The 26,316-nt window shown below is 41.2% G+C and overlaps 2 protein-coding genes across 2 annotated transcripts in view; both read left to right on the top strand.

Moving 5' to 3' along the window:
• Positions 1-7,266, top strand: part of ankrd6a (ankyrin repeat domain 6a) — a 30,247-nt gene extending 22,981 nt beyond the window's left edge. Inside the window, exons 14-15 of the mRNA XM_049597112.1 lie at positions 2,149-2,519; positions 6,971-7,266. Of these exons, the coding sequence (XP_049453069.1) occupies positions 2,149-2,519; positions 6,971-7,222 (623 nt within the window). The 3' untranslated portion in view covers positions 7,223-7,266. The remainder of the gene's footprint in view (positions 1-2,148; positions 2,520-6,970) is intronic.
• A 13,387-nt stretch (positions 7,267-20,653) lies between these two features.
• gja10a (gap junction protein alpha 10 a) lies at positions 20,654-25,955 on the top strand. The gene is made up of 2 exons (XM_049597111.1): positions 20,654-22,081; positions 25,917-25,955. Exons 1-2 carry the CDS (start codon positions 20,654-20,656, stop codon positions 25,953-25,955), a joined length of 1,467 nt encoding a protein of 488 aa, XP_049453068.1.
• The last annotated feature ends 361 nt before the right edge of the window (positions 25,956-26,316 follow it).

Raw genomic sequence — 26,316 nt, 5'->3', positions numbered from 1 at the left:
TTGCGTTTAGTTGGACGATCATTTATTTTTCAACAGGACAATGACCCCAAACACACCTCCAGGCTGTGTAAGGGCTATTTGACCAAGAAGGAGAGTGATGGAGTGCTGCGGCAGATGACCTGGCCTCCACAGTCACCGGACCTGAACCCAATCGAGATGGTTTGGGGTGTGCTGGACCGCAGAGTGAAGGCAAAGGGGCCAACAAGTGCTAAACACCTCTGGGAACTTCTTCAAGACTGTTGGAAAACCATTTCAGGTGACTACCTCTTGAAGCTCATGGAGAGAATGCCAAGAGTGTGCAAAGCAGTAATCAGAGCAAAGGGTGGCTATTTTGAAGAAACTAGAATATAAAACATGTTTTCAGTTATTTCACCTTTTTTTGTTAAGTACATAACTCCACATGTGTTCATTCATAGTTTTGATGCCTTCAGTGAGAATCTACAATGTAAATAGTCATGAAAATAAAGAAAACGCATTGAATGAGAAGGTGTGTCCAAACTTTTGGCCTGTACTGTATATATATATATATATATATATATAGGCTACTGTGTATTGTTTTTCGGCACTACCTTGTTCTCTATAGCTGATGTAAGGTGAATTACTCCTGTGGGGGATCAATAAAGTTCTTATCTTAGCCATCTGAGAAGATCAAATACATTGTTTTTGGTGCCTAACTGTTTCCCAAGTATATTAGTGTGTGTGTGAATGAATAAACGAGAGGCATTAACGTAAATTTCTTTGTAGAAAGGCGCTTTATGAAATTAAGTCCATTCACTTGTATTAGTCTACAGCCTTGCCACATCCAATATGGCAGCGACATTGACGTACACCTCAGCGCTCGATGCGGCGTCTATGTATATATGTCTATGGTCCTTTCTAGAGCCAGCATTTGGTTTGTCCATTCTAGGCTACTGTAGAAACATACAACACAACAATTCTGATTTTCAGTCGATAATAAACTAATAAAGATACAGTTATGAAAATTCCATTTCTGCTAAGGGATATTCCTAAATCCTACATACTGGACCTCTACTTAGGCTTTGTGTTGGTTGGTTTTGTTCTTTGTTGTTGTTTTTTTAGGGTTTTTCTTTTGGCTTTTTTGCCTATATTGGACAGGATGGAAGTGGATTTGGAGGTGTAATTAGGATCTTTGTCCTGTTGTAGAAGCCATCCTCACTTCATCTTCAGCTGATTTACAGATGGTGTGATGTTTGCTTTCAGAATTTGCTGGAATTTAACTGAATCTATACTTTCTACTACCTGGGAAATGTTACCCATTTCACTGGCTCCAACACAAGCCCAAAGCATGATCGATCCACCACGTGTTGGACAGGTGTTCTTTTCATGTGATATGTTTGGAACTTTTCTCCAACCATATCTTGCATATCTGCTCAACTCCTCAAAAGTTCTATTTTGACTTCATCAGTCCACAGGACTTGTTTCCAAAAAGCATCAGGCTTGTTTAGATGCTCCTTTGCAAACTTCTGATGCTGAATTCTGTGGTAATGACACAGAAAAGGTTTTCTCCAGATGAAGGTCATATTTGTGCAGGTGTTGCTGCACAGTAGAACAGTGCACCACCACTCCAGAGTCTGCTAAATCATCCTGCAGCATCCTCTTTTGCAGTCAAACAGGGGTTTTGATTTGCCTTTCTAACAATCCTACGAGCAGCTCTCTCTGAAAGTTTTCTTGATCTTCCAGACCTCAACTTGACCTCCACAGTTCCTGTTAATATCCATATCTTAATTACATTATGAACTGAGGAAACAGCTACCTGAAAAGATGTTGCTATCTTCTTATAGTCTTCTCCTGCTTTGTGGGCATCAGTTATTTATGTTTTCAGAGTGCTAGGCAGCTGTTCAGAGGAGCCTAAGGTACAACGTTTTAGGAGTCAGAGTATTTCTAAAGCTTTAAAATTAGCTAAGCTAATTAAGGTCTGAGACCCTGGTAAAAGTTGTCTGAGAGCTCAAATGTCTTGGGGTGCCTAAACTTTTGCATGGGGCTCAGTTCCTTTTCTCTTTTTTCAAAGTAAATGAGATGTTGACCAGGGGTGGCCAAACTTTTACATGCCACTGTAATATAGTTATTTGCTATGGAGATATATAAAAACCATTGAAGAGGCTCTCTCATTTTTTTCTCTGTCATCAGAAGACTATGAGAACACAGCCCTGTTTCCTCTGCATGCCAACCATAGCTCAGGCATCCTGCTGGGCACTGCTGACCCTCTCTGTCAGCATCCAGGAGTGCAGGACAGTTCCACTGCAGCAGTGGTGCCCCTGTATGGGGAGGGCTTCTCAAGCAGCAGCAGCCAGTCCAGCATCAGCGACCAGGGACCCAGACCAATCCAACATCAGCAGCATAGCTCTGACAGACAAGAAAGGAAGCACTTTGGAGAGCTGATGAGTGCAAGCAGGCATACAGGAGTACACAGTGAGGGCAGCAGAACACTGGAGTTCTTCATTGACCGTCCCACTCAGCCCACATTCAGGCAGGAAAGGAACAATCAACATGCTATGGAGGTGAGTGTCAATCAAGCAAACATGCTCCAAAACATACTTTTCTTTAAGCCTTACACTGTGTTCACACCGAGCACGAGGCGAATTTTTCGCGCGATAAGATTACACACAAAGTCAATGTAAAGATGCAAATAGTGCCGGCAGTGCGAATGACGTGGATGGCGCGATGCAAATGACGCGAATGGAGCGAACACGTGAAATTTGCGTCATTCGCCTCTTCGCGCAAGTACAAAATATTGAACTTGAGTGAAATATTCAGTTGATGCTGTGTCGGGGCAGCCTATCATCGTTGAGATTTTCCTGTTGTCACAGACGTCACCGACATCACTGACGTGCTGCTGTCCCACCCGCCCCTGCCCCACGTTGTTCCTAATCAATAACTTAATTTGGGATTCATGCCGTTGTAGTAAACAACATTCATTCAGGCGACATGTGACTTGCCGGATACAGTGAATATTTATTGATTTTCACACGCAAAAAACTCATCGAAGACAGATTGACAGGCGCTCCGCAGCTGAGACGGACCGCCTGTAGTTGGTGTCCTGGCGGGAGATCCTGGCACCGATCCTACCCAACAGGTCATTGAACTGGGCCGTGGTCAGCCTGAAATAGGGCTGGAAGTGGCCGTTGTCCAGACGCAGCTCCTGGAGAAGATGATGATATTCTCCCAACTGTGTGCGTCTCCGGAGAATGCCGTGGACCCAGACATGTCAGCGCTTGGGTTTCTGACGAATCTCGGACTTCCACAGCAGGTACAATGCAGCAATGGTAGTCACCTCAGTCATGGTTGATGAGAGAAAGAAATAGCGGGAATAATAATAAGAATAATTTCATTTTATATATGGCGGTAGCCCCACCTACGGAAGCCCAAAGGGCCATCTTTCATACCCTCCTCTTCTCTTTGGGCGAATATTTGCAAGTTGTGTACTCTATTACTCGCCTGAATGACTCGCGTGAATGTGAAAGTAAAAACAAATATTCCAGCGGTCAAACTCGCGCGAGTAGAGCGAGGCAAATATTTTACTTGCGCCCGGTGTGAACGCACTGTTAGAGGATAGTTCTATTTTATTACAATGTAAGTATGATTTTAGTAGTTTTGGCCATCATTTTTTATCACTAATAATAATGCTGTACCTACCCAGTTAACAGAACTGGGGACTTGAGTCACATGACTTGGACTCGAGTCAGACTTGTGTCACAAATTTGATGACTTTAGACTCAACTCAACAAAATAAAAAAAGACTTGAAACTCAACTTGGACTTTAACACCAGTGACCTGTGATTTCACTTGGACTGGCCGGCTCAAGTCAAGTTGCCCCAACGTATGGATATGTGACAGATCCATAAACTTGTATACCATTGGATCTTTCCGGATGCAGGTCCTTTTTGTCCAGTGTTTTAACTTGAAAATGCTTGATACCTCCGCCCAAGCCCAACGATGAAAAGTATGTTAATGTGAAAACCAAGTACCAACCAGTAGAACCCTTTTCCTACACCCCTCTGTACTTAATACACTGATCTGACACTAAAAGGTGGAGCTAGAAACACTACAGTCCCTTAATTGGTCAGCCAAGAACCATCACTCTTGCTCAGGGCTGAGTTGTGGCTGGTTTAATGGCTATGCAACCACTATGGTTACACTATGGCAAGTTTTATGTATATTAGTCAACTATAACTAAAAATGAAAGGATGTTTTGCTGCCTCTTCCTCTTTTTAAAAAAAAAAAAAAAAAAAATTTCACTGGGCTGCTGGCAGCTTTTCAACTTTTAAATGTCAATATGACAACTTTGACCATTCCATTGTTGTTTTTGTCTCTCTTGGATGACATACATTTTAGTAAAGATTAAAACTTCGAGCGTTAAGAAAATATGTATGAAGTCCAACCACATGGCTGGTCGTCCTCGTCCCCTTAGAGGCTCCACAGCATCTAGTCGTTCCAGGACTGAAGAGAGGTTAGCTAAGGCAACCTCATTAACGTCTGAATCTGTGACGGCAGAGTATGCAGCCAAGCTCTCTATGACCTGCTCAACTCGGTCATGGGCATCAGACTCAGATATAATATTAGAATCCACCTGGGCAGCTAATTCTAACAGTGTTTGCACAATCTCAGGGAGCACCATGATCTGTATAGCGTCCATATATCAAATGTGCACACCGCCCCCCCTACCGTATTAGATGGGTAGCATGGTCAGCACGGAGCTGAAGAAGAGCGGCTACTGACGTCACTCTCCTGCGCCGCTCAGATTTCCAAATCATTTTTGAATTATGGGCAATATTTTGCAGGGCAGACAACGAAGACGAAATAGCAATGTCTTCTTTGTTTTCTTTTTGATTATGGCATAAAATAAGCAGTCTTGAAGAAGAAAATGAAAATGCAAATAGGTTGATTGATTATTCATTTTATTTATGAGTCAAATAATGCAGCCACATTCTTAAAATGAAAAAAACATTTCTGCAAATGCATTTTAATTTTCAAATTTTACATTTCAAATTGAATTTTGGTATCTATTTGCTGGGGTATATTTTGAAAATTAAATCTCAAATGTCTTTTTCTTTTTCATTTTAATTAAGTAAAAGAATGAGTCTTGAAGAAGAAAATTAAAATGCAAATAGGATGACTGATGATTAGTTTTATTTATGAGTCAAATAATGCAGCCACATTTTTAAAATGATAAAGCATTTCTGCAAATGCATTTTAATTTAAAAACAGGGTTAAGAGGGGTCAAGAGAGGCAAGCAGTCAGACCCTCTGCAAGTAAAAACTAGAACTAAAGCAAAGGTGATCAGTAGAAGTATTATCCAAACTGTCTACACAGATCCACCTCCTGCTTCAGCTGTGACCCATTTCTTATTTTAGTTATTACTTATTGTAGCTGTGTGCACACAGTTTCCCTCTGTAATGACAGATTATTAGCAACATCGCAGGTGTGTTCACTTTCTGTTGCTCATTAAATAAAAAACTTTAGACAATCAAGATAAACTGTTGACTTGTTTACTTTCTGATCATCATGTTTGTTGACATGATAGACTTTGTAGTGATTTCAGCAATTAACTTTGTGAATGCAATTTTTCAAATTGATATTAATGATGGCCTAAGAAAATACAGTAAGACACTAAGATATTTTACAAGAACATACAGTACCACAAAAGGAATGGGTCATTTTTGAAAGAAATGTTGTTCCATTTCTCTCTCAAAGTGAGGTGAGTAGATCAACATCAATCTCGTCTGTGTCTCAAGTGCAGAGCTGGGCTTACAGTCTTAATGCTAAGCTAAGCTAAATACCTCCTAACTCCAGCTCTGCACTGAGTTTAGCATAAAGACTTGGAGCAGAGGGAAACATCCAGCCTGACTGTCCAAAGGGGGATAAAACATTTACCAACACCTCTAAAGCTAACTGATTTACAGGTTGTATCCCTTCATCCAATCTCCTTATGCTTAGAGGGTCACAGGGGGCTGGAGCTGATCCCAGCTGCCATTGTGTTTGACTGGGAGTCAATCACAGGGCTGACATAATGCAGGACAATCATCTAGGACACAAACAGACAACGTAGAGTCACCAGTCGACCGAACCTGGACTGTGGGAGGAAATCAAAGTACTCAGAGAAACACTTGCAGACACAGGGTGAACATGCAAACTTTTGACCTCACAGTGCTAACCACTGCACCACCGTGCCACCATTGTATCTCTATTAAACTGTTGAGATTCAGTGTATTCATTAAAGCTTTAGAGGTGTTGGTAGGTGTATTTTTGAATTTTGGAGTGAACCAGGCCAGCAGTATCCCCCTGAGTCTTAAGGTGCCATAGCATCACTCCAACGGCCCAAAATCCCAAGGCCACATTAGTAAGAAAAATTTCAAACTGGACTGAAAGCTGTTCTCCCAACAGGCTGTTGTCCCAAAAGCAAACACCAGTTGCTCCAAAGTCCTGTTTCTCCAAATATACACACTCTCTGCAAGTAGTTTTAGTTTCCTCAAAATGTTTAAGCTACTGATCTGTATTTAGAGCCAAAACATGATTTTTTCTTAATCATAACCAAGTGGTTTTTGTGCTGAAAACTAACCACACATTCACCACAGCACTGTTGACAATGAGAATGTGTCTGTGGTTTACAGAAATGTACAATGCGAACATTTGAGAGTGTGTATGTTCAGAGAAACCAGACTTTGAAGCACTGAGTGTTTGTTTTTGGGATAATGGGCAGTTGGAGAGATGGGCTTTTAGGTCAATGGGACATTTTTTTGGACCAACAGTTCTTAGGAATTTTGGCCCATCAGAACAATGGGCAGTCCTCAGTCTTTATGCTAAGCTTGGCCTATTGCCTCCCTGCTCTTACCTTCTACTTATCACTCAGACGTTAGACTGATATCAGTCTCCTCAACGAGGGAAACAAATTGAATATAAGCTGATCTTAAAACTCCAAACCACTTCAAGTGTGCTTTTGCCTTCCGGTCAGGTGACTCAGCGCTTCTTTGAGACGGTGTCAACTCAGTTGGAACGCTGGTACGAGAGGAAGCTCGTGGAGGTGGAGCAGCAGACGGAGCTCAGAGCCCAGCAGGACAGGAGGGAGCTGCTGCAGCAAATAAGCATGCTGGAGGAGGAGCTTGAGAGGTTGAAGACCAATGAGAAAGCAGAAGGCCTGTGCACCCTGACAGTGACTAATGACGAAGAAAGAGTGACGGAGAATGGATTACCTTCTGCACTTTGAAATTTAGCTGTGTCAGCATGAAGGGTCCTTGCAGGGATGTGAAGGTGGAGGCAGTGATCTTACGGGCAGTAGGGGGAGGTTGTTACAATGGCGATATGTCCATGTGTGTTTGTATGTATGTATAATGGTTTGTGTTAAACAGGGAGGAATTATTGATATTGAGGAATGGGTTCCAACATCCCTGAAATTAATCTGTTTGTTTTTTGTTTTTTTTTTTAATGTTACTTGTGTTATTTTAATGTTAATGTTACTTGTTAAATGTATTCAGATAGTTAATGGTGCCACTTGGAAATTGAAAGGATTATTTCTGTCTTTCCAGTTTAGTAAAATATCCTTTTTACCAATTGTTTAGGCAACTAGTATGGGTTGTTCACATTTCAGTGGTGGTTCAACTGAGGAGAGATCTCACAGCAGACATACAGAGGATATTTTGTGTAATGTATGTCCAGAATGTTTGAATCAGGGGGCAGAGCCAGATGGCAAGAAGGTAGCCATATATGGTATTGAATGTGCTGTGTGTACAGGTGTCATTGTCTGAGAATAAGCTGTAGTTTGGAATTATGCGTCATTGAGAAGACTTTGTTGTAGATGTGCTTCCAGGATTTGCTATAAATCGTGACAGCAAGATCTTTTCCCAGTCATGGACAGGTCATCGGAGATGGTTGTCTGTTTTTATTAGACGTATGCTAGTTTTTAAATTATGAACGCTATTCTGAGCGGCTTTGAGTTTGAGTTGATTGGACAATGGGGGTGGGCTGGTAGATGTGGTGATGTTTCCTTTTAAACAGTGTTTTAGTTGTGAATAATGCAAAAAGCTCTTTTAGTGTTTTGTGAGGAATAACTGAGCCATGATCAAATAAGAGTGTGATTCCTTGTCCTTTTCCATGAATAAAATGCTAGTGGTTTGTTTTTTGATCTGATAGTCCGCATTGTGCCAGATAGGGGTACATTTATTTGAGGTTGTCAGGCGTCCACCTTTTTTTCTTTTTTTTTTTTTTTTGGTGTGGAATTCCACCAAAAGGTCAGAATCATTAAATTGATCATAGTCATATTGTTCTATATCCAGCCAGGGGTGTTGTGATTGTTGATTTTCTTGCAACCATATGACTGTATATTGTAGATGATTTACTAGGGGGTAGAATTAGAAATTTTGGGCAGCCAGGCCTCCATGGTCTCTTGATTTGTGCAGAGTAGATAATTTAATTAGTGGTTTATCATGTTTCCAGTGAGATTTGGTCGAGATATAGTCTACAGTGTGGAACAAATGTGTAGGTTGGACCAGGGTTGTAGAGAAAATAGTTTATTTTTGGTAGTATAGTAATTTTCACTACTGCTATTATTCCAATTAGTGAGATCAACAAGTTGTCCCAGAGGGTGAGGTCTTCCTTGTTGCTTTTTAATAATGGAGCATAATTCAGAAGGAAAATCTTTGACAGCTTGGTAAAATTATTTTCAGTAAGGTATCATGTATATAATGTTACCTGTTACTGTAACAGGAATTTAGATGCAGCATTCCAGTCTTCCTCACAGAGCGGCAGAATTTTAGATCATATAAATTTATGGAATTATCAGAAATGTTTGAGAATATGGGTGTGAGATCAGTGACTTTTGGTAGGGTCGTTAAGGGATTTTGTTGGGTATAAGAGGATGTCATCTGCATATAAACTGATTTTGTGGTGAAAATGTCTTATTTGTATACCTGTGAAACTGTATGGCAGCTGCAAGAGCTTAAGTGAAAATGGCAAGCAGTAATTGAGAGAGGGCACCTTTTCATGTGCCCCCTGCAGTGTGAAGCATTGAGAGGTGTGGTTATGTTGGAAATACTTGATATTTTATCTGAATAGCAGAGTCTGTATCATTATTATCATTAATAGTTTAATTAGTTTTATTATGATTATTAGAGATCATAAAAAGTTGTGTTTATGTCTTTTGGATCATACATTAAATTCGTTTGTGTCTTGAATTGCTGTAATGAGTGATCTTTGTTTCTTTTTAGCTGATTGACAAAGAATTTACCTTTATTTCCATCATGTTCAAAGACCCAGTTACTTGCATGAATTGGGTCTGTCAATGTATGATATTTTGGAGCTGTGTCTTAATTTCCTGTATTTCATTAGTGGACTGAGGATGTTGAGAGTATGGGTGTTTCAGTCTATGTTCCAGGTCTGATGTTTTTTCATTCCTTCTTTTTTTTTCCTCGTTAAATGTGGAAAATGAGGTGATATGTCCCCAAAAGAACTGTTTTTGATATTTCCCAAAGTACTGATGGTGATATGTCTGGGGAGTTGTTCAGTTTAGTGAAGGAGGTCTGCTCTTTGGAGAGGAAGTGCAGTGTTGAACTGTTGAACTTGAGGGGGGTGGGGCTGTTTCATGTACTAGATTAGAGCTGACTGGACCATGGTTATATGTTAATATATGATATATATAATATATATATTTCTGAATTATAATGTATTAAGGGCGGCACGGTGGTGTGGTGGTTAGCACTCTCGCCTCACAGCAAGAGGGTTGCCGGTTCGATCCCGGGCGTGGGAGCCCTTCTGTGCGGAGTTTGCATGTTCTCCCCGTGTCAGCGTGGGTTCTCTCCGGGCACTCCGGCTTCCTCCCACAGTCCAAAGACATGCAGATTGGGGACTAGGTTAATTGGTAACTCTAAATTGTCCGTAGGTGTGAATGTGAGCGTGAATGGTTGTTTGTCTCTCTGTGTCAGCCCTGCGATAGTCTGGTGACCTGTCCAGGGTGTACCCTGCCTCTCGCCCGATGTCAGCTGGGATAGGCTCCAGCCCCCCCCGCGACCCTCAAGAGGATGAAGCGGTTAGAAGATGAATGAATGAATAATGTATTAAGCCAATTCTCAACTATAATTTCCTGGACAGACATCTGGTAGTTTTTATGATAAATATTATCTTTTGATATTAAATCCAATCAGCTATTTCCAAATTCAACAATGGACATTTAAACTCAATTAATAATGTTTTATTTCTTTATTACAAGGAGCACTCTCCTTTACAGCATTATCTTTGACTGATGATCAGTTCTAGCATCTTTTTAATGTAGATTATCTGTAAATAAAACCAGCTAAATGAGTGTTTTACCCAAAAGGAGCTGTAGGACTTCTATTCAACTGTCTGCACTCTTCTTCACAATCTGCATTCTGCAACAACAACCTCCACCAAGACTATGAGCAGGTCATATGCAACTGGAGCCAAGCTTCCCATCTGGGAAGTTAGACAGAAAAAGTACACAGTTTTTTTAAGCCAATAATCAAATTGAACTGTAAAAAAAAACCTGTAAAGGATTTTGAAAAGTGAAAGGGACAAGTCCCATCTGTCCCCATTGGAAATGATTCCCTGGTATTAAAGTACACAGATCACAGCAGCCGCAATGTGGTACAGGTTACTGTGACAGAATGTTCGGTTAATGTATGTTGCTGTGCACTGACAGAATGTCAGCATGTAACCAGCCATGTGACACAAGGGTTCAGTCTATCGATATCAGGTTGATAACAGCCTGACCTGAACAACATGAGGCATTTGGAATAAAAATGAGGGAATGATTGACTGTTTCAATGTGTGTAGTGTATCATAGACGCACAGTACACTCTGCCACATACAGTGTGAACACGGCAAAGCAAAAGAGGATTGATGTTGTTGGTGGAACTGTGAAACAGAGGAAAGGTCACAGTCTTTTTTTTCAGTTATTTTTATCTTCTGAACACAAGACAGCAAGAACCACACACACACACACACACACACACACACACACACACACACACACACACACAAACCACCTTTTGTTTTTGATAAAATATTGTTCCATAAGATATGCAACCAAATATATTTAACCGAAGTTATATGAAATACCAAATTTGGTTGGATTTCAGACATGGATGAGTTTCTTGTTTTTTAAAATTGAAGTAATAATAGTAATAGTTATAATTTATTGAAATAGCACTCATTTATTGATTGTGGCAGAGAACCGTTGGGGAAGTCGCTCCCCTCTTGCTCACCCTGTTTCCTCTCTCTTTAAACTGTCTACTCTCAAATAAAGTCAAATGCATTTGTGTTATTACAATTTTTGGGTCAAGATTATTACTGCTGATGCATTACTCTGCATTCTACTCAGTATTTTAAATTGGTAAGGGTGAAGCTAATTATGATCAGTTTAAAAGACAACTGATGGAGATGGCACACCCAATAATTATACCATCAGGAAGTTTAATCTATAATAATGCATCCTTTTTTTTAAGATTATCTTTATTAAGAATCTAAATTTGTAGTGCAATAAAAAGTACATTTCCCATCTGAATGAGTAAAGTACATGAAGTAGCATTTAATGGAAATACTTCAGTAAATTACAAGCACCTCAAAATTTACTGAGAAAATGTCCACAGTGACAGCAAGTGAACTGATATTACAGAATGAACTGAGAGTCCTACCAAGAAAACACAAATCGTTCGATTGTTGATCTGGTGTCAACAAACAGACAGACAGGACAAAGTCCCACCTCTCAACTGTCAGTCAGGCTGCTGGGCGGAGCTCATGAAGCAGCCATTGGTTGTGTAATCCAATGATCCTGGTGTGACATCTGGCATTTGGCCTCAGTGACCACAGCCGCAGCTTCTGAAGGGAAAATCAAATCAATGCTCCATTGACTCTGTCAGAGCGCGATGGAAACCTAATTAAAGGCCCTCCAGGCACAGCTGGTCATTTTATGCAGCCAAGCACCAGGGCTCTCAAATCAAGCCAGTAATATGTACTATTGCTTTACTCTGTGTTCTGAGGGAGGGGGTCTGTGGGCCTCCCTGACCAGGACACTGTCAGCATTCAGTATGCTAAAAACTCATGCCTGTGTCATGTCATTGTTAAATAGTTTGACATATAGCAGTGTGATCTGGTCTAAATGACATTGCTCAGTACACCATACATAGCTGAACTAATGCATGGACTGTAGAAAAGCCTACAGAATTAATTAACAATACTCTAACAGTGTAAAGACATTAACAATTTACAGATATAATTTAAATAAATCGTTAACTTTGACAGAAAGTTTTTTTTGGTTGGTTAATTAACTGTCTTTTCAACTGGAGAATTATTGAAAATGTTTATTTGCCTCCATTTTGACTCTGCATTTAACAGCGTAGGTCCTGTGAGATATAGCCATAGGAGATGTAAACATTTGGTAAACATTAAAAACAATTAAATAATGGCGGAATGGAACAAATTGATAATATAGTGAAAAGAATTCTTAGTCCACATGTAGGGATGTATTTAATTGCCTAAGAGACCACCATCATCTACAACACTACCTCTGTTAAAAGGTACAAAATTATAATCTTCTCCACCATCATCTCATTTGTTGTTGTGTGAAACTCTTGACTCTGCCCTCTAGTGCCATCAGTTGACTGTATCTAAGCCAACGTATAGGACGCATGGAAGTATGAGGGCAGTAACGTTTACAGCTTTTGAAATATACAGGCAGTATAAATGGGCCATACGTGTAATGGTAAAGGTGGATAAGTACTGCTATAATGTGTATCTGCATAAATAATTAAAAATAAAATGTTAGTTATATCAAGTCAATTTTGGGCTGCTTATTTTTTGCTAATGTGGCGAGAAAAATCCTATATTTTTGTTGTTTGGTTGTTGTTGTTTTAAATGTGATAATATTTTAGCATTTGCATTTGAAAATCTCTAATCAAATTTTTGAGTTATTTTAAAGCTGCAGGAATTAAAGTGCACAAGTAGTCTGAGTGGGCGGAGGTTCGCTGCAGAGATCAGCCTCTCATTGGGCGGAACGAGCCACCCGCTGAAGTCCCACCCTACCACCTCCGGTTGTGCAGCAGTTTTCAACCGTTTTCAACACGTCCTTTACTAACTTTTGCGGTGTTTGATCTTGCGGGGATGTAGCCATTTTTCTGCCATGGTTCGCGTCCTGTAGGTGATATTTTTGTGGGCGTGTTACACCAAAACCTGTTTCCCCCCGGCAATATTTTTGCAAGCGCACCATTGCTGTGGCACCGCCCAGAACAATTGAGATTGGTTGAAAGAAATACAAGCAGCCGGGGCGTTTTTTTTCTCCAATCTCTAAGTGAGAGTCAGCCCAGCCAGACCTTTCTTTTCTTGAGCTGAATTGGTGTGGGACACACCACACTGACAAGGATGGCAGATGCTCACCAACAGCCCAACTTTGACCAGTGGCTGACCGTTGGCTTGGTGTGTCAGGGCTTTAATACTGAAAACAGAAGATTAAAAAAAAACACACACACCACCTTTGGAACTTTAGGGCTCCGTACAAAACCAAAACAGTTACAAACTAAAAGATGCTAATGGAAGAGGAGAGTTGGTAATAAGTCTTGTGGGTCCATCGCTACAAGTGACACCTCTTACATTACATGTAGACATTTGACCAGTTGTTAATATAAAAATATAAGTACTGCAAGCTTTAACTACATTAGAAGAAAATGCAAATGATGCCAAAGTAATTCCCAATTTTCAAATGTAGACTTTTACAGTGTCCCTGTACATACTTTGTTGGATTGAAATCTGGGATGCCAGATAGTCACAACCCTGACATGCCAAATTAAAAGACAGCAGGTAAGACCCGACCCATCAAACCACACCATCCCTCTTAGACAGATGTTAAGGCCTCCCTGTTTTCTCAGTTACATCTGTATGTTGAGGGCCTAGTCCAGCCGTAAACAAATATCACCTCTCTCTTTCAGAGAGGCTGATATTGATGGCACTGGTTGGAGTTGGCACTGCTGGCGTGGGAGAAGGGAGGGGATGGTAGCAGGGTGGGGGGCATTGTCCCGTCGGGAGGCAATCGATGCTCACATCCTGTGAACCCTACATGTTACACGGGAGAGCACTCCCAGCACACAGGCTGCCAAAGCGCACACATACACAGACAAAGACAAAGGCAAGAGGAGAGCCGAGGGATGTGGACTGGAGTTTGGAACCAGCACAAGAGGATCACCAAACACCTCCATGGGGTAGCCATACAGAGACACTCACTTCCTGGGATGCTTATACAAAAACAATGAAGTGCATCAAGAGGCAAAGAGGGAAGCCATACCAGTGATATGTAAGTACTGCTGCAATGGTTGATTCATTGAATTTGCTGTAATGGCATGCTTCCAGATTCATGTAAAATGGTTTTCTCACATGGCCTTATGACCTTCTAACAGAAAAGACTAAGCTGGGTGCATTTCTTTTGCATACTTCTAAAATCCATCATAAAATAGAGTTTGCGTGTTATTTCCACACCACAGCACAGTTCCATTTGATTTTGAGTGTAAAGGCATCTGTATCAGCACGAGCTGTCTGGTGAATGCACGCCAAAATTTTGTGCTGGTCATGGCAAGGACATATTCGACAAGAGGATGACGCACACTAAGCTCCAATGATGTGATTGTATCACCAACATTTAGATCACATGTTGACACAGTGGGGCTGATGTTTCAACCAAATTTTTTTTCAGGTACCTTGAAAAAGACCAACAGGGGGTTCAAATGCCAGAGATACAATAAAATCACTGGAGTCCTGAAGACATCTCCTTTGAAAACAAGAGTCTCCAAACCCCAGACTATTGTGATGATGTTTACATGGGGACAAGTTCTGGAGCTGCACCACAGTACCCTGGCTACCAGAAAAAAATGATGTTGGCATTGTTCAAATCTGCAAACCATGGATAAATTACATTTTTACTACATTATTGGTGGATATGCTGAAACTTTATCAGCAACGCCGTTAATATGTGGTTAGGCTTAGGCACAAAAACCACTGGTTATGGTGAGTAAAAGATCATGTTTTGGCTTAAAATACCCACTTTTGGGGGCACAATCCCTGCTGGAAAAGCAGCAATGTCTAATTAAAACACAGTCTCTTTTCATGGCACTATCCCCACTCAATAAACAGTGTTGGATCCCAAAGAAACACCCGAGCACTGACTTGCTAAAGAGCAACAGTGATCTGCAGCTTGGCAGGTGTCTCACCTTGGTGTCACAGCATCCACCATATGTATGAAATGTACAAATGTAATGTATTTGTGGTTTGCCGAGATGTACAATGCCAAAATTTTCTTCTGGCTGCCGGGTTGATCATAGACTGAATAATGAAATAAATGCTAGAGCTCTGCATCTGGCATGGTGATATACTGGGGTATACTATAAGCTCTAAATGCACATCAAACTCTTTTGATGGAATATTTAAAATAAAAAGCCTAAACCATGTCAGACAACATTTTATTCATTTTTTTCCAAAACACTATGGATGTAAGTTGAGTTTAAGGGTGGGATTTTCCAGTTATAGGCAGCACATACATAAATATACTTAAACTTTGTTGTACATTGTGTCACAATGCCAGAGCACAGTCTGAGTCCTCTCTTCTTCTCTTTGGTTGGACCAAACACTTGCTTGGGACAGGGCTGGTTTTGACCCAGGCTGTAAAACATTATTAGTCAGACATAAACATGAACCCTGTCACACTTGATTAGACGAGCTCACCACTTTATAGGATGTCAGTAGCTGGTGCAACTTTAAAACTGGAAAAACAAAAGCAATTAGCCGTGTAAATAAGTTTGACTATGTATTGAGAACATCTTTGAATTCTGTTTTTTGATGTTTGGAAGTTTCTGTTTCTGAAGACTGTTACATCAACTTCTAACCACTAACCTCACTTTGCTGATTGGTCCAGTGTGAACATCTATACATTTTCAGTATAGATGTTTTTCATTCTAGTAATGTTATATATTTTTATTTATGTCAACAAATGCCATGTGCATATTCAAACTAACAATGCATGTGTCATACTAACAAGTATTGTGTGGATCAAAGCCTGATACATGTTCTTCATCTGTGCCATAGAGCTCAGTTGTTGTTGAAACACATCAATGAGTCACACAATTGCACTCGGTGACATGTTCCTTCATTGCCATGAACACACACTAGTTTATTGACTCAGTTCCATTCCACACAACACCGAATCAAATGTGGATTAATCTGCTGCTGAAAATAGTCCTCAACAATTACACTATTTCCTCCTGTTTGAGTAACATTTGTTAAAAACTACAGTGATTGATGGGTTCTGGAAATTACCGAGATTAAAAAAAAAGAAAAAAAAAAAAGAATCTATATCTTTGTGAGATCTCAAAGATTTATGTCTGAGAGCCATGGACCGGATAGGGAGGTCAGAAAGTATTGTGAGATTGGTATTGGTTTGGGTCTTTTCATGGGGTGTAAAGAATTACACAGCAACACCAGACTTACTCTTACAGAAATACTTCACCTGCAAAATGACCCTCAAATGTATATCAGTTACTCACTGTGTGTTGTCCTGAATTAGTGACGAAAACTTTATTTATCTTACATGCCTCCACAGTGAACGGAGAATCCAAAAAGGCAAACATCCTTCATGAATTGAAGTCAACAGCAACCACGTTTAATAACAACAAAACAATATCTAAACTTCAGTTTACAAACTCTCCTACAACTCGTTCAGTATAATGCAGGTCTCATTTATCCAGTCATTTGCTTGTATATATGTATTTTCACTAAAACCTTACTATATAGAACACAAAAATGCGTGCGTTTGAAGTATGCTCAGGCAGAGATCATACGGCGCGTTACTTGTAGGCAGCAGTGGTGTGGTGGAGGGTATATGAGGTACACCTATCTTTTTTTTTCTGGCCGTTTACAGTATAGTAACAGCCAACAAACTATTAGAATTGTCAGCTATCACTAGACAACTGTGTAGATGGGTAGGTTACCAAGGAAGAAGTAGGTATACTGTCTCATGTATTCCAAAGCTTTCAGCTGATAGGTGGGTAAACTGTGAGCGGCCAGAAAAAAGGTGGGTTGCACTGTATACCTGTGTGTACCCTGCACTACACCATGGGTAGGTGGATGTGTTTTATAATGTTTTCATGAAAATGTATGTGTTTGGGAAGTACTGAGCATAGGTCTAAATCAGGGGTAGGCAACCTGCAGCTCTGGAGCCACAGGCAGCTCTTTAGACCTTTTCCATTGGCTCCATGTGGTGATGACCTAAAATTATATGGAAATGAATAACGGTTATTTTTTAACATTGAGATTTTCATTTGTCATTGTTGAAGGCCTAAAGTGATCATTGCATTCTGCAATCGTAAAACTGTGTAGCCTATACATCAAATTGAAAAACGTTTGAACGTTTCATCAACTAAACTGTGAGTCATACGACCATGACCTGTTGCCTTTTGCTCTACATTTTGCTGCACGTTAGTAGTGATGGTTAGCCTGGAGTCTCTCCAGCATGGCTAGCTATGAATTCCAAAAAAGGAAAAGTCTTGGAGGAAAGTAGAGGATTAAATAGTGTGTGGACAGATTCATTTGCTTTCACCACCAATGCTGCAAAGTGAAAGTACAAAATAATTACAAATAGCTAGCTGCAGAGTAGCCACTTTGTAGTTACTCATATTAATAGATGCTCGTTCAGACCTATTTGTAATACTGATGGGCTACTTTAGACTTAATAGGTTGTTACCCTTATTCAAATATGTTTTGTGGCTCCAGACATTTTTTTTTTCTTATTTTGGCCAATAATGGCTCTTTTAATAGTAAAGTTTGCTGACCCCTGGTCTATATAAATGAGACTTGGATTATACTGCACAAGTTGTATGACAGCTTGCAAACAGTGTTTTGATGTAGTTTTGCTGTTGAATGTAGTCCCTGTTTACCTCAATTAACGAAGAGTGCTCGCCTATTTTGGATTCTCCATCCACCATGGAGGCATGTGAGAAAAACAATGTTTTCTTTAAAAATTCAGCATAACGTGGAGTAACTGATATACAAATGGTCATTTTGCAGGTAAAGCATTCTTCTAAAAGGATAGCTAAGGGTTTCATTATAGCGTCATTTTTGTAGATCTGGCCACCAATTCATTATGACTCACCAAAGCTTTGGATCTTGGAACTCCACAACATCACCGAAAATAGGTGGAACTGGGTAACAAACACAAGCAGTTTGATGGTTGTTGATGAGCCCTCTGGAGGTGTGGTGGACCTATCATTGTTACACTGGTGAAGGAGGGTGCCCACCTGACAACCCCAATGAAGCTTTTAACCTTTAACTTTCTTACTTTTTATCCATCTAATCATATCCCAATGGCTCCCACTCAGAAACTCTCAGATAACACTATCACTCCCACTCATAGTCTCAAGTATGTGCAACAATACAGGTGTCATCTAGTCCTAAATTGAACTTGAGAGAGGTTATAAACAAACTCCCAGGTCAGCAAAATTAATATGGAAGAGAAAATGTTCCTAAATGGTAAAATTACCCCAAACTGCCTGTTGTAAACATCCACAACAGCTTATAACCCAACTATCTTGTTGCACTTACAGTAGCTCTGCACACTTGTGTATTTTCCTGTGCAAAGAGGTGACATTACTGCTGCACCCACTTTTGGTTTTACGTCCAAAGGAAGCAGTAGCTAATCTGACTAAGCTGTCATTTTGTTGCTGTTTATGTTTCTTGTCACCTTGGTTTTATTTCTAGTAAAGATGCCATGTCTCAGGATCTCAGTAATGCCTTCAGTGAGCACAATGGTATCATAACAGAGGTGATGGCCTGAGCTGCAAAACTAAAACCCAAGCACTGTGGCTTTTCTTTAGAATTTCATAAGGAAAACTGATACATATATATATATACAGTACAGGCCAAAAGTTTGGACACACCTTCTCATTCAATGTGTTTTCTTTATTTTCATGACTATTTACATTGTAGATTCTCACTGAAGGCATCAAAACTATGAATGAACACATGTGGAGTTATGTACTTAACAAAAAAAGGTGAAATAACTGAAAACATGTTTTATATTCTAGTTTCTTCAAAATAGCCACCCTTTGCTCTGATTACTGCTTTGCACACTCTTGGCATTCTCTCCATGAGCCTCCATGAGCTTCAAGAGGTAGTCACCTGAAATGGTTTCCACTTCACAGGTGTGCCTTATCAGGGTTAATTAGTGGAATTTCTTGCTTTATCAATGGGGTTGGGACCATCAGTTGTGTTGTGCAGAAGTCAGGTTAATACACAGCCGACAGCCCTATTGGACAACTGTTAAAATTCATATTATGGCAAGAACCAATCAGCTAACTAAAGAAAAACAAGTGGCCATCATTACTTTAAGAAATGAAGGTCAGTCAGTCCGGAAAATTGCAAAAACTTTAAATGTGTCCCCAAGTGGAGTCGCAAAAACCATCAAGCGCTACAACGAAACTGGCACACATGAGGACCGACCCAGGAAAGGAAGACCAAGAGTCACCTCTGCTTCTGAGGATAAGTTCATCCGAGTCACCAAGCCTCAGAAATGGCAAGTTAACAGCAGCTCAGATCAGAGACCAGATGAATGCCACACAGAGTTCTAGCAGCAGACCCATCTCTAGAACAACTGTTAAGAGGAGACTGCGCGAATCAGGCCTTCATGGTCAAATAGCTGCTAGGAAACCACTGCTAAGGAGAGGCAACAAGCAGAAGAGATTTGTTTGGGCCAAGAAACACAAGGAATGGACATTAGACCAGTGGAAATCTGTGCTTTGGTCTGATGAGTCCAAATTTGAGATCTTTGGTTCCAACCGCCGTGTCTTTGTGAGACGCAGAAAAGGTGAACGGATGGATTCCACATGCCTGGTTCCCACTGTGAAGCATGGAGGAGGAGGTGTGATGGTGTGGGGGTGTTTTGCTGGTGACACTGTTGGGGATTTATTCAAAATTGAAGGCACACTGAACCAGCATGGCTACCACAGCATCCTGCAGCGACATGCCATCCCATCTGGTTTGCGTTTAGTTGGACGATCATTTCTTTTTCAACAGGACAATGACCCCAAACACACCTCCAGGCTGTGTAAGGGCTATTTGACCAAGAAGGAGAGTGATGGAGTGCTGCGGCAGATGACCTGGCCTCCACAGTCACCGGACCTGAACCCAATCGAGATGGTTTGGGGTGAGCTGGACCGCAGAGTGAAGGCAAAGGGGCCAACAAGTGCTAAACACCTCTGGGAACTCCTTCAAGACTGTTGGAAAACCATTTCAGGTGACTACCTCTTGAAGCTCATGGAGAGAATGCCAAGAGTGTGCAAAGCAGTAATCAGAGCAAAGGGTGGCTATTTTGAAGAAACTAGAATATAAAACATGTTTGCAGTTATTTCACCTTTTTTTGTTAAGTACATAACTCCACATGTGTTCATTCATAGTTTTGATGCCTTCAGTGAGAATCTACAATGTAAATAGTCATGAAAATAAAGAAAACGCATTGAATGAGAAGGTGTGTCCAAACTTTTGGCCTGTACTGTATATATATATATATATATAGCTTTGTGAGGCTAATGTGTTGCATATGCATTCTGTGTCTCCACAGTTTGAAGACATGTGGCAGTGAAGTGGTGAGAAGCTGACCATGGGTGACTGGAACCTGCTGGGCAGCATCCTAGAAGAGGTCCACATTCATTCCACCATCGTGGGCAAGATCTGGCTTACCATACTCTTCATCTTCCGCATGCTGATCCTGGGTGCAGCTGCTGAGGATGTATGGGATGACGAGCAGTCCGAATTTGTCTGCAACACTGACCAGCCAGGCTGCAAGGCGGTCTGCTATGACCGTGCCTTTCCCATCTCCCTCATTCGCTTCTGGGTCCTACAGGTCATCTTTGTCTCTGCACCCTCTCTGGTCTATATGGGCCATGCCCTCTACTGCATCCGAGCTCTGGAGAAGGAGCGCCACCGCAGACGGGCACAGCTAAAGGAGGAGATGGATGAGGCTGAGTTGGCTTTGGTTGAACAGAAACGTGTGGAGAGGGAGCTGAGGAGACTGGACGAGCAGAAGAAGGTGAAGAAGGCTCCTCTCAGAGGCTCTCTGTTGAGAACCTACATCATCCATATCCTTACACGCTCTGTGGTGGAGGTCTGCTTCATCCTGGGCCAGTATGTACTCTATGGTGTCAGCCTGGATCCACTCTATAAGTGCGAGAGGCTGCCTTGCCCAAACAGTGTAGACTGTTACATCTCCAGGCCCACAGAGAAGACTATCTTCATGGTGTTCATGATCGCCATTGCTGGTGTTTCACTTTTCCTCAACATTTTGGAAATATCCCACCTGGGCATCAGGAAAATCAAACAGACACTGTATGGAGAGAGGTACACGGAAGATGACAGTTTGATTTACAAGTCCAAGAAGAAGTCATCCTCGCCACACCTTTGTGTAATGAGCAATGTATCACCTCACAATGGGCCTTTGACTCAGACCTTCAAAGTGATTCCAGAGGCAGACATAAAGCCTCCTTATTACAACACTGGGCTCAAAGCCAACCAGGATGCACTAAGATACAACAACTTGGCTCATCTGGGACACAGTCAGACCAGCTATATCTGTCCCCAACCTAGGATGCCATCCAGGTCTGGCCAGAACTGTGTCCCTGAAACCCATGAAGGTCCAGAGAGCCACACAGCTGTGGTGGACCACCATCCAGCCTGGGCTTCTGCTGAGTCCAATATGGAAAGAAGTGCAGCAAGTCATCATGAGGATCCCCATGAGGAGGAACACCCCAACCCCAGTCATTTGGCAGCTCTGCTGTCCACCAGCACCTTACGGCCCAGAGCTATCAGAGACCTGGATGAGGACGAGCGAAGGGAGTCAACAGGGAGTGAGGTCCTACTCCCTAACCCCAGGAAGACCAGCTTCATGATCAGGCCACCATCTGAGAGCTTGTCCTCCATCAGTGGCTCCACGAGCCCTTCCTTACATACCTCAGAGGAGTCAGATGAACTGGGCTCCCTGCAGGGAGACATGCCTATGATGCCGCCTGCTGGAGGCCGAAGAATGTCAATGGCAAGTAGAGAGCAGAGATTATCTCGTGTGTCTGAATCATTTAATACTAGCCCAGAAGAGGGATGTCTGTTTCGGTTAATGTTGCTTTCAATAGGCCAACATTAACTGGTAGTTAACAGGTTAATTTTTCAGACACGAAGAAAAAAGAGAAATTTTTCTGTTTTGTGATCGAAATGTCTTGCCTTCTATATCACTGCCTGGTGGATTTGCTAACAAACAGCTGGCCAGCTGCGTTAACATGCAGAAACATCTCCACCGCCCAACCTCCTGTTCCTTGGCCGCTTTGCACTGCGCACTACCTGTGTTGGATGGGAGCTAATGTTAGCTGGCTAGCGGCGCTTGGTGATTACAGCTAGTAATGCCATCCTAGTGGGGAACACATTATTGCAGAAACATTGTGCCCATCCTCCAGTCTTCCCTTAGGTATCACCTATGAGTAAGTGGCTTCATTGTGAGATGTAAAACCCTTTTAGCATTGTCAACTGTGATAGCATCACCAGCCACACTGACACTGCAAACGGTGGTAACAGAGCGAACACTGATAACATAGTAAACAATATTACAGAGGTTTTACGGTTGAAAAATTAGCCACTTACTCAACGGGGGGAGCTGGGGAGAGACTGGAGGTTGGGCAAAGTGATTTCGCAGCAACGCTGTTAGGTCAAGAGAGCCTTACTCGCAGTAATCACCAATAAGCAGCGCATGCTAGAAAGCTCCTTCCAGACCCAGGTGGTGCATAGAGCAGTAAACTGAAGAGTAGCAAAATTAACCTATGAAGCAACATGCGTAACTAGTCAAATTATTCTGATCAGTTAACTGATTAACAGTTAACTGTTGACATTCCTAATCCAGAACATCAAAGGCAAAGTTATAAAGGACAGAGAACACAATTTGGGAGTAGTCTCGCCACCAGACAATCAGAGATCTCCACCTTCTGATAGTCTGGGGACACTCCTTTCTAAAGTGTGTTTAACACACCGGAGAAAACGGCCGGCAACAAAGCAACGCCTCTTGCATTTTTGAAAAGGACACGCCTTCTCGGAAATGTGCGCTCCCCCTTTTCTCGTCCGCAAGGAAACAAACACACAGAGAGCTTGAAAATGGATGCCGAGAGATTTAACTCCATTTTATCAAACGTGTGCTCAGTCCACAAGATTGTTGAAATGAAGGACTTACAGCGACTTCAGCCATTTTGTACCGCTACACGTGTTTCTAGTCGGACTATGTTTACGAGCACAAGAGTTCAGCGAGCCACCGAAGGACCGCCCTTAAACTCTGAAATTGTATCCGCCCATCTAAACACAAAATCAGGGAGAAAGTCATCAGTCTTTAGTTAAGCAAAGCATCTAAAGACTGACTTGTGAGTCTAATTTGGGAGCAACTTATGCCCCACCTGGATTTCATCGATAGTCTAACCAGTTATACGTACAAAACATAAAGCTTCTGCTAGAGTATTATCAAAGAGGTTAAAGGGAAAAAAGTTATTCTAAGGCTCACTCACTGGTAGAGTTATGGAATTAAGCATTTTGTCCACTAAGTTCAACCAACGAATGAGGCCAAAGTACTTAATTTGAAAAATATTTGATTAACAGTTATGGATGCAGAAAAGTCAAGTAATATAAGAGACAGCACAAGAGATGCGATGTTTTAAAGAGAGAACGAGGGGCAGAAAGCTCATTTCTGTTGATTTGGACAAAACCTAATAGTGACAAATTGGCAGCTTCTGTCTATTCAATGTTCTCAGTGGAAGCAATGAGAAGAAATCAAAGTGCTCTTAAGTTTCAGATAATGCTCTTCAGTTCAGACAGGAAAAGCAAAACAACAACAGACAGGAGGCAATGTGCTGCCATTACAGACATGCACAGACCTGACAACACTGAATTTAGTATTACAAAGTATTACTTGTATGAGATCAGACACATTAACAACTTTAAAAACAAAGGATAAATACATAAACACATATAAATATATCAATTATGAGATGTAATCTAAAACAAAAACAAACTAGAATTACTGCCAGGCAGTTGTATGCCTCTGTAAGTCAAGTTACAGTTACAGTTTACATCCATGTCTGTCCAGACTCATATGTAGCCATGACAGTTGACAATGTTTCAAAGATGTTGCTGCAAAGAAGCTCCAAAGTCTATAACATGAATGCTTCACACACATCCTCAAACCAGCAGCGTGGAAGATCTATACAATTCAGCACAGTTTCAAGATAGATACCCAACATTAGTGTCATCAATTCAGTATCAGACCAAATCTTCTTCTTTTCCTGAGATATGATGTTGAGTAATGGCAAAATAAGTGTTTTTGCAGAACATTATTATGTCACAGTGAAGTTAACCACTGACCTTTTGGATATAAAATGTTGTCTCTTCGGACAGTTGGGTAAAATTCTGTCATAATTATCATATGAATTCTTGAGTTATTGCAAAAAATATGTTTTTGAGATCACAATACCTTGACCTTTGCCCACCAAAACATGATCAGTTCAATGTTGAGTCCAAGTGAAGGTTTGTGCCAAAGTTGAAGAAATTCCCTGAAGGCACTCTTGAGATATTGCATCCACGCAAATGAAACAGATGCAAGGTCACAGTGACCTTGACCTTTGACCACCGTCATCAGTTCACTGTTATAGTGAACTGGCAGTAGCTCAGTCCATAGGGACTTGGGTTGGGAACTGGAGGGTTGCCTGCTCAAGTCCCCGTCCGGACCAAATATGGAGCGTGGACTGGTGGCTGGAGAGGTGCCAGTTCACCTCCTGGGCACTGCCAAGGTGCCCTTGAGCAAGGCACCGAATCCTCAACCACTCAGGGCGCCCGACCAAGGGCAGCCCCCTCACTCTGACATCTCTCCACTTTGTGCATGTATATGTCCTGTTTGTGCATGTGTGTGTCTTTCGGACCTGTGTGTAATTGACAAAAAGAATTGAAAAAATTGAATTTCCCCTCAGGGGATTAATAAAGTAAATAAAATTAAAAAAAAAAAAATTATATCCAAGTGAACGATTGTGCCAAATTTGAAGAGATTTCCTCAAGGTCCTCCAGATATATCATATTCACAAGAATATTATAGACACAAGGTCACAATGACCTTGACCTTTGTCCACCAAATTCTTGTCAGTTCATGGTTGAGTCTAAGTGGACGTTTGTGCCAAATTTGAAGAGATTTCCTCTCAGATAACACTATCACTATCACTCCCACTCATAGCTTCCCTACATGGGAATGGGACAGACGGACAAAAAACACAATGCTTCCTGTCATGGGGGTCACTGGCACGAGGCATGAAATGTAAAACTAAAAAATAGTTGTTTAAAGTTTTATAACACATGACATTTAAACACAAATTAATTCACTGAATATTATAGATACTCTCAAATTATTGCACAACAGAATTGTGTTATCTTTAACTTCCCTTTCACAAGTTAAAAGTGCTGACAAACACCTCAGTGTTCTGTTCTTTTAATTCATTAATCTGCACCTACAATTCCTCTTACATAGGTTTTTTTTTTCATGACCTCTGCTGGCCTCTATAGATTTCATATTAAAGCTCTGTCTATTGCCACCTCATCAGCAGCAATGTTTTTACTGAAAAGATGTTTAAATCTGCTCAGTGTTTTCTTCCATAAACTCATTTTGAAATGATTAGATTTTATTCATCATTCTTTGTTCCAAGATAAAAATATAAATGCATTTTATGGATAGGCTACTCATTAAGGCTATGACACCGGACACATACTGAGAGATATTTGCTTTACTGAATTCCAGGCGTGTATTTGCTGTCCAGCAGCAGCTCCAGTCTAAGTCTAACCCATCCTCTTGTCTTTCTCAGAGCATGTTTCTGGATATCTCCTCTATCATGAAGAAGTGAAGAGACAAGGCTAACGTCACGGCCGCGGGAGCTGTGTTCCACAAACTTTATCAGTGATCCAGCCATCAACATTGATTCACCACCCGAGTCACATAGGGCCAAAGGCAGTGAAACATTCAGCCATGATGAAACAATGGACACAGTGCCAAAGCCCAGCATGTTTTGGAATTGAAGCACCTTAGAACGTCTACATGTGGGCACTAACAGGAACGAATTGTATCTTTTTTAAAAAATGTGTTGGCTGAATTTTGAAGGTTATGCAGACATGACACAATGGATTATGGAGCAAACTCCTCAGAGGATCTGTTTGCTGGACTTCATAAGCTTCAAATACTTCTTCTAAGTCAAAGACTTGATTAGA

This window comes from Epinephelus fuscoguttatus, linkage group LG14 (genome assembly GCF_011397635.1).
Source record: "Epinephelus fuscoguttatus linkage group LG14, E.fuscoguttatus.final_Chr_v1".
In the NCBI taxonomy this organism is placed as follows: domain Eukaryota; kingdom Metazoa; phylum Chordata; class Actinopteri; order Perciformes; family Serranidae; genus Epinephelus; species Epinephelus fuscoguttatus.
The sequence above is the reverse complement of the archived record's forward strand: the minus strand, read 5'-3'. Positions and strand labels throughout refer to the sequence as shown.

Bases quoted from the DNA above. Each gene is read 5' to 3' on its own strand.
- gja10a (XM_049597111.1), top strand. From the start codon at position 20,654: ATGGGTGACTGGAACCTGCTGGGCAGCATCCTAGAAGAGGTCCACATT. The intron at 22,082-25,916 runs GCAAGTAGAGAG...TGTCTTTCTCAG, and splicing joins GAGGCCGAAGAATGTCAATG to AGCATGTTTCTGGATATCTC.